The sequence below is a fragment of the Solanum pennellii genome, chromosome 2, assembly GCF_001406875.1.
Source record: "Solanum pennellii chromosome 2, SPENNV200".
NCBI lineage: Eukaryota > Viridiplantae > Streptophyta > Magnoliopsida > Solanales > Solanaceae > Solanum > Solanum pennellii.
This window is the reverse complement of record NC_028638.1, coordinates 50,353,985-50,362,943: the sequence shown is the minus strand read 5'-3', so window position 1 is coordinate 50,362,943 and position 8,959 is coordinate 50,353,985. Positions and strand designations below refer to the sequence as shown.

Sequence of the window (8,959 nt, the reverse complement as noted above, 5' to 3'; positions counted from 1 at the left end):
TAAAAAGTGTATTAGATATTGAAGTAGAATTTAACAAAGACAAATAAATACAAAAAAAATTATCTCTTGATTTTTCAAATTATGTAAATATTGTTTACAATTATTTTTATTACGGTGAATAAATAAAAGTTAATTAAAGAAATATATTTTTATAAATAAAATTAAAAATTACTACTACGTTGAATTATACATTTTCCCGTGATTTGGTATCTGGAGTAGGAATATAAATTGGTTTTTATTTTCATAAAAAATATAATAGAACGCAATAATAGAGTCTCTGTCATTTACTTTTCTTTATTATCTTCGCTTCACCAGTTTCGCCCTGAAATCGTGAAATCATCTGAATTAGGGCTTCTTCTTCATTCTCCCGTTTCCGATTAATCGGCGATTCCGAATTCATCATAGTCCGTCTCAGGTTACAGTTCGCCATTGATTAGTCTACAGGCCTCCCGAATTGTTGAAGGGGAGGGTTTTGAGTATGGGCGGCGGTGATACTAGTGCTGCGGCGGCAAAAGAGGATAACGAGAATAACGCCACCGGCGATCAAAAAGTTACAATCAATGTCCGATGTTCCAACGGCTCCAAATTTACCGTTCAGGTGGCTCTAGACTCAAGTGTTGGATCCTTCAAGTCCACCCTTGCTCAGCACTCCGACATTCCAGCCGAGCAGCAGAGATTGATCTATAAAGGCCGGATCTTAAAGGACGAGCAAACCCTAACAAGCTACGGTAATCTTAATTATCCCAATCTATATTTCGATTTTGATACGCGGAGGACTTGTTATCCTAAAAAAAAGAAAAAAACGCGGAGGACTTGATTGTTTCTGCTTAGTAGATATACAGTATTGTCCTGGAAAAGATCCCTAATTTAATTAGGCATTTTTTTTGCGTCATGGGGATTAGTGACATGCTATTTTGTTGATTGTCGTTGTTGATTTTTCTGTTAAAATAAATAAATTGCAACATGTAAAGGCTACTCCCTGTTTAGAAGGTTTGATATTTGGGGGTTTATCTATTGATGGTAAGAAAGGTGAATAGACGGACCTCTACTTAATGCAAGCTCTGTTTAAAGGGTTGTGTATACTTCAGTTCATACTTCGTATGGGGATGATAGCTGATGAGGAAAACGACTTCCGTTGATATGCTTGAGCATCATCTCCAAAAAATATATAAGAAGTGATAATATATAGATTTGCAAGTACTTTAGCTTAAGAGAAAGGTCTGGTGTGTTGGCTTGCCCTGCAGACCCTAGATTCCTAGTTGAGAGTTGTGTTCCAAGGAAACTTTTACAAGGATTATACTCTATAGAAACAAGGTGCTGATGGTTAATAGCGACCTGTAAAAGATCAGAACAGACAAGGAGGGTATCAGAGTTGTAAAAAGCTGGGGTTTGGGGATGAAATATGGTTCCACTTTCCTAATATTGGGAATGGATGGAGTATCTTGTCATCCGCCCTGTCGTTAGTTAACATCTAAGTTTGCATTATGTTTTACATGATTATATGCTATCTCCGTGAAGTATGTTTTTGACGTGTTCCGGGCTGTCACGGTAATATTCTTTTATGTTTTGCTTATCTTATTTATATGTGGTTGATAGGTCTTGAGGAAGATCATACCGTCCATTTGGTTCGAGGTTTTGCACCAGCTGCCGCTGTTAATACTGCAAGTGCAGTCAATACTGGAAATCCAAATGCTAATCAGAATGCACCCTCTGATGCCGCTCCAAATGTAGGTGGACCATTTTCCGGATCGGGCCTTGGTGCTTCATTGTTTCCTGGTCTTGGAAGTGGTGGTGGTCTACTTGGAGCTGGCCTTCCGGATTTCGAGCAGGTCCAGCAGCAGTTAACCCAAAACCCCAATATGATGAGAGACATGCTGAATATGCCTCTCGTTCAGAATTTAATGAATAACCCAGAAATCATCCGTAACATGATTATGAACAATCCTCAAATGCGAGAGATCATGGATCGTAATCCAGAGCTTGCCCACGTTCTTAATGATCCTGCTACTCTTCGTCAGACAATGGAGGCTGCACGAAACCCTGAACTTATGCGTGAGATGATGCGTAATACTGACAGGGCAATGAGCAATATTGAATCTTCCCCCGAGGGATTTAACATGCTGAGGCGCATGTATGAAAATGTCCAAGAGCCTCTCCTAAATGCAACAACTATGGGTGGAGATGCAAGAAGTGATGTGGGTTCAAACCCGTTCGCAGCTCTTTTGGGGGCCCAGGGTACGGGGCAAGGCAGAAACCAGTCAACTAATCCTCCAACTACTGGTTCTGAGGCTGCTGCTAACACACCTGCTCCAAATACTAATCCACTTCCTAATCCTTGGGCTTCGGCTGGCAGTAAGCTACTATCATTTCATATCCTTTGATTTTGTACGAGATTTGCTTGCTTTAGACATGCTTAATCACTTAACCTCTTTGTTTTTTTTTGGGGGATAACGGTGGTGTCCGGGTTGCACACCTCGACTATTCCACTAGTTATTACTTGGAACCCCCCACAAACAAGACTTCTATTCTTGGCTGCTTTGATTGGTTGTGAATGACTGGTTCAATGTCTGTTTTGAATTTACACACCAGGGGTAGCATTGCACACTAAAAAACAAAATGTTAGGTTCTCATAAGCTTCTCATGCTTGTTTTGCAAGAATTTTCATCCTCCATGGCCCATGCTGTATGCGTAATTCTATGTTATATTTAGGTGCTTTGAGCAGGTGGTATTTCGGCATCAGGGTATTTCATAAGGTTTTCTTGTTATATATGTTCAATTTTATTGTGTTTTTCTTTCTTTGCCTTTTTGCAGCTGGAGCTGGCCAAACTAATACCACTGCTAGGTCAAACACTGCTGGGGAAACCAGGGCACCACCGCCTGCTGGCTTAGGTGGACTTGCACTCCCAGATCTTGAGGGAATGCTGGGTGGCATGCCAGATGCTGCTTCACTAAATCAGATGATGCAAAACCCAGCCGTCTCACAGATGATGCAGTCTCTCCTCTCAAATCCTCAATACATGAACCAGGTATCATTGTGACTTCAAGCTTGCTTGCAGTCATCTATGTCTTTATTTCCTTTCTTTATTTCTCTTCTTCTATTTTTTATGGAAAGCTGTTTGTCAAGTTCTCATTCGGTAGTATCTTGGTGTTCAGATGCTTGGGACGAACCCACAGCTAAGAAGTATGCTTGATTCCAACTCCCATCTTCGAGAAATGATGCAAAACCCTGAATTTATTCGGCAGATGACTTCCCCCGAGACAATGCAGGTAAATCATTTCTGGTTGCTATTTTTATCTTGCTTCCTTGATGTGTATGGTGCATTGGATGTATTGAATTTGGTGTTTGGCTAATTGAATCCTAACAAGTGTGCTTTTCACTAATTTAGCCTCATTACCTATTTGTGGATGAGACGAGGCATGTACATCAACATGTCCAATTGGAATGACACTTTATCATTAGTTCAGACTGTTGGTCAAAAGAAGTCATAAGCTAACTATGTGTGTCAAAGGGGAAGTGTAAGAAACCGATATACTGCACTTGGTACTTTTTTGCTTTGGATTGGGCATTTCTAGATCCACTGTTATACCTCTCTAAATTACTGAATTTCTCCCATTTTCTGTAACATAAAAATTAAGCTGTGATGATGTTCACTTATCTCAAAAGTAATTATACTTATTCATCAAAACTTGCAGCATATTAACCGCTCCCATTTCCTATAAAGTTACAAATAAAGTGGTGATAGTTTCCAGATTCTTGAAAGGGAACTTCAGTAATTTGAAACAATTTTTGTGCTATACCATGGAACTCTTATCTGTAGAATTATATTTAACTCATAATATTGCCTTCTTATTTTAATTTCTCCACCAATTAAAGCGTAGATTTGTGAATCTTAACAATATCTCTCTCTTTGATATATTGCATTTTCTCTTATGCTCTTCTGATTTTGTATATAATGGACACAAGAGTCATGCTTTCATCCAGATGTAGAAATTTGCATTTTTCATCGTAGTGATATACTCTTAAGACATCAAACCACTCAAGGCAATACATACAGGGAGTCATAGTTTCATCCCAATGTTGAAATTGACTTGCTTGTCAATTAAAGTAAGTGTAAGATACCCAATGCCAAAAATAAGTAAGTAAATAACAAGTGTTAAGATATTAATACACCTAATGGACGTCACCGTGTGTTTGTTTCTTGATGTGGCTTATAATATTTACCAAAACTTCAGGTGGTAAGCTTTAGTTAAATTTAAAATGCTAAATATTAGGTGAAGTTCTAAATTTTAAAGTTCTATCCACCATGGAGTTATCTAGAAGGGTATCACTTGAGCTTTAAAAAGGGAATTGACATTTCACTGTAGAGCTTTGTGCTTAATAATATGGCTAAGATTTTTGCCATGAGGTGGGTTTGGAGGGCAACTGTGAAACGAGACTTTTTGATGTATCTGAACGAGGGCTTGACAAGTGTACTTTTTCATGCTATAGTGTATTTTGGTTCGTAATCAATATGTATCCTCTGACTTTTTATTTTTGCTTCTTTTTAGCAACTTATGACTTTGCAGCAAGGGCTTTTGTCTCAACTTGGTCGACAACCAACGAACCAGTAAGTTGACACCTACGTTTTAAGTTGTAACATAAATCATGAAACATGCAGAACACCAGCCAAGTGAACTTAAACCGGTTCACTTGGCTGCTAATGGAAAATTGAAATCTGGGAATACGTCTGAACCAATTTCATTTTGCAAGTGGTATACAAGAAATGCTGACTAATGGGAAATAAGAAAGATATGCAAAAGTTGTAACATAAATCATGAAGCATGCAGAACACCAGCCAAGTGAACTTAAACCGGTTCACTTGGCTGGTGTACTGCATGCTTCATGATTTATGTTACAACTTTTGCATATCTTTCTTATTTCCCATTAGTCAGCATTTCTTGTACACTTGCAATGAAATTGTTCAGACATATTGTCAGATTTCAATTTTCCATTAGTAGAGACCATCTCGATTCTTAAATTAGGAAGGAAGAAGGGCATGCTTGACTTTTTCATGTTTCAGATCTTCTTTATGGTTGTTGGATCATTTTGGATAACTTTATGGTATTTCTGGCTCCATGCTGAGATGATGTTCTTTTTCCCTCTTGCAGACCGGGTCAGAATGTGGGAGGTGCAGGTAAATTTTATGCCCTCGAATACCTCAATTCCAAACCCCTAAATGCAATGTTATCAGTGGAGTGTGTAGGTTACTTCAATAAGTAGTCGTGTTATAATCTTATCTAAGAGCCAATATATTTCCGTTGCTGTTGTTTTGGAAGCTTGTTCAAGACGATAAATTTTTGTCCAAAAATGGTCTAGTAGTTATGTGATGGAAGGATGTTTATCAAAGTGAAAAGTAAGTTCTACTGTGAATGTTGCGCCGCTAAAGTTCAACATATCCTCAGATGAGTGTCGCAATCATGCAGATACTAAAATGGATGTGTAGTCATACAAAGATTGGTTTAGTTTAGAGACGACACATTCTCCAGAAGGTTTGGGGGGTAGCACACATTGAGGATAAAACGCGAGAAGGTTGATTGAATATTTATTTTTAGTATTACACTCGGGGTCGTTTGGTTGGGAACAAGTTTTCCCGGGATAAGTTACATTAGATAACTCATCCCATCACTATGGCACAAATGTGGTAGAAATACTCCAAGGACTAGAACCAGATGCAGAATAAAATAATCATACATTTTATTCCGGGGTTATTATATCTCACACTGACCGACTCCCCCCTCATAGTCTGTGGTGGCTGGGTACTGACCAGATCAGGTCCTGAGAATAATGGCGTCCTTTCACACAAAATCAAGTAAAAATAAAGATGTCGAAATAGCTAATTATTGTAAGCATGAAGGGGCTAAATTAAATAAATTTTTTTTATACATATGTTTAAAAAGCACTTACCGGAGTTTCAAATTAAAAACCAATACTCTTAAGACCAAAAGTTGGGCGGATAGGGGGGAAAACATTTCTCCGTTCCTGGTTCTGCTGAAGTTTTTGAAATAAATACCAGCCCAATTTATCTTTTAATTCCAAAACTACTAAGTACTGTTGTAATGGCAATTGGAATTGTATCGCTTGGGATGGTATGGTCATGGCCTGCGTCAACCTCGAGATGCAGCGGTCAAATTATGTTGACTGGAAATTTAAAAGAGGATGGTGTAGACCTAAAATCACGTGAAAAAGTTGCGAGAGACCTGCAATTTTTTTGACTCATTGCAGACTTGGATAAATACACGACACAAGAAGAAAAGATCCGTATAGGTGATATCTTCTAGTTGAGTTTTAGTCTTGTTATACTACTACAAGTATTATTATTAATTGGAGAAATTAGGACTCATTGCGTGTGCACCCCCAACTTGGTTGGGAGTGTGCTTAGGTGTAGTAGTAGTAGTTGTGAAAAGGGTCTAGTATTAACTATTTGAACCTTTATTTCTTAGGCAGAAATTCGTTGTTATTTTATCGGTCGTGATTGATTCGTAGGTAAGTCAATAATAAACCAGATGTTGTGGGATTTAAGTCTATATACAAAAAGTCAAGAGCCTACACAAAATTATTATTTTTTGAGATGATACCTAGCTGATTTATATCAGAAGGAACATCATGGCTGCACCAAATATGATTCGATACCAAAACTAGGGACCAAACTGTCTAAATCCATTTTCTATCCATCAATAGATTTCTCATGTGAGGAGTCTTGATGCTACGTTAAGGGTTGCCACCATGTTGAGGTGATGATTTTAACGGAAATCTATTGGGGGTGGTTGTATAGGTTGGGGATGCTGGTAAAAGGTGTTGGCGTGGTGGGGACACAAGGATATGGATGTTGTAGGGATTGAAACTAATGGAGTGGTTTAGTTTCTCAGTACATTCCTGTCATGTGATCTGATAATTGCCTTTCAAGATGACTTAGTGCCCTCCAATTTGTTTGTCTAGGTGGCTAGATATGGAATCTGAAATTGAATGCATTCATTAGTTTCTGCTACTTTTTAGATGAAACAGCATGTAGATAGTAGTTCCACTTTTGACACACATATGAAATCTAGTTGTACTAAGATATACTCAGCTTCAGTGACATCCGTCAGCATCCCTTTATTGAAATGCTGAGTTGTGAAATGTAGCTATATTGAGATACAGTTGCGTCAGTACCATCCATCCTTTATATCCTCCATATAGGGGAATGTATGGTAAGTTTGATTCTTTTTCTGGCTTCTTGATAGTATAGTGGAGGAGGACAAGTACAATGTTTTTGCATACTGCTGTTTAGTTTTAGTTTGACTCACATCATTACGGTTCTTTTAATAATTGCAGCCCCTGACAACAACATGGGAATGGAAATGCTGATGAATATGTTTGGTGGACTTGGGTCAGGGGGTTTGGGTGGTGTCCCCAACAGATCCAATGGTTAATTTTCTCCTCTTTATTTAGTCAAGCTCTCTTAAGTTTTACTTGCTCACCTTTTTAATGTTGATGTGTTGCTGTAGTGCCTCCGGAGGAATTATATGCGACTCAGCTAGCACAGTTGCAAGATATGGGTTTCTTTGACACTCAAGAAAATATCAGAGCATTGGTTGCCACTGCAGGCAATGTTCATGCCGCAGTAGAGAGACTTCTTGGAAATCTTGGACAGTAATGTTTTATCACTCTTTCATATGACTAGCTTCTGATGGGGACAAGATGAAGTCTCTGATAATTTGGACATGGCAAGCGTCAAATCTTAATAGGAAGGAGCCTTAACTTTTAGTTGGAAATATTTGTTTTGGAGTTTATTTTTGGAAGGACTCTCAGCTGTTGTCTTCCATTCTCTTTTTCCCTTGGACCCAAAAAAAGAAAGGAAATTGATGGAAGAACATGTTGCTTGGTCCCTTGTACATACGATGTTAAAATTGGTCCCATAAATTGTTTGGTATATTATAATTTGTACTTCACTTGTGTCTAGCATCTCTCTTTTGATATGCTAGGCTAAATGGATTTTCTTGATGCTTAGTTAATTCAGCTGTAGCTGTCTGTATTTTGCTTGATCAGTTGCGCACCAAGTTTTTTGTGTGCTATATTATGATGTGTTGTTCTTGCCTCTTGTTTGAGTTTAACGATTTATTTCGTTTAAGAATATGAAATTGCTTGTAAGGAAGAATGAGCATACAAGAATCTAGTTTAGTCAGTTTCATAGAAGATGCACTAACTTTGAAAGAGTTGTCTCTACAGCGTTTGGGGTGAGACTGAATTGTAATGTCTTTTGTAGACAACAGATTACATGGGCTATCTTCGAAAATCAACATACCATATTGTAAGATTTTCAATAACGAAAAGGTTATGCATGTCACAAGCTAATCTATTTCTTAAACATTTCATGGAGTCAAATAATTGGATTTCCATACTGTATATCTATCAGGTTCTGCATTGCTTTTTTTAGTCCGTTGAAAAATATCACTTCTTTTTATTATTTGACTATGAAATTTTAGCCATCACTAATACCATATTTTCCTGTATTGTATTGGAGATTTAATTGTATTGCAAATGGTGCCGAATGAAATGCATCAAATGAAAAAGCAATGGCTTTTTATGGGAAAAATGAAAAATAGGATAATATGTTAAATTGAGTAGACATTTTCTTGTGCAATTTACATAAATCCATGAAGAATGTGAATAGACGATGTAAAAGCATCGCCGTCGTGGAAGCTGGCAAAACAAACAAAAACAGAATGTGATAAGGCTTGTAAATACGATAATATTAGGAAAAATAACTATTAGTAGATTGAAATAATTCTCAACATTTTCCCTATACAATAATATATAAAGTAATTTGTAATTTAATGAAAGGTACATTTACAACAAGTACACTAAAATGTGAAAATAGAAAATAGTTTTTTCTATTTTCGTATCTTAATTTTTTTCTTTAGCTTTATACTTTTTATAACA

General features: G+C 37.4%; 1 protein-coding gene across 2 annotated transcripts; it reads left to right on the top strand.

Annotated features, from left to right (window-relative positions):
- The first annotated feature begins 250 nt into the window (after positions 1–250).
- On the top strand, positions 251–8,063 carry LOC107011114 (ubiquitin domain-containing protein DSK2b-like). Of its 2 annotated transcripts, XM_015210474.2 has the most exons (8): positions 253–728; positions 1,597–2,352; positions 2,812–3,026; positions 3,154–3,267; positions 4,549–4,607; positions 5,149–5,174; positions 7,352–7,444; positions 7,525–8,063. In XM_015210474.2, exons 1-8 carry the CDS (start codon positions 479–481, stop codon positions 7,671–7,673), a joined length of 1,662 nt encoding a protein of 553 aa, XP_015065960.1. In that variant the 5' UTR covers positions 253–478; the 3' UTR covers positions 7,674–8,063. The 2 variants fall into 2 exon arrangements, with proteins under 2 accessions (XP_027770838.1, XP_015065960.1); XM_027915037.1 differs by lacking the exons at positions 7,352–7,444; positions 7,525–8,063 and having other exon boundaries at positions 251–728; positions 5,061–5,159.
- Positions 8,064–8,959: the final 896 nt, after the last annotated feature.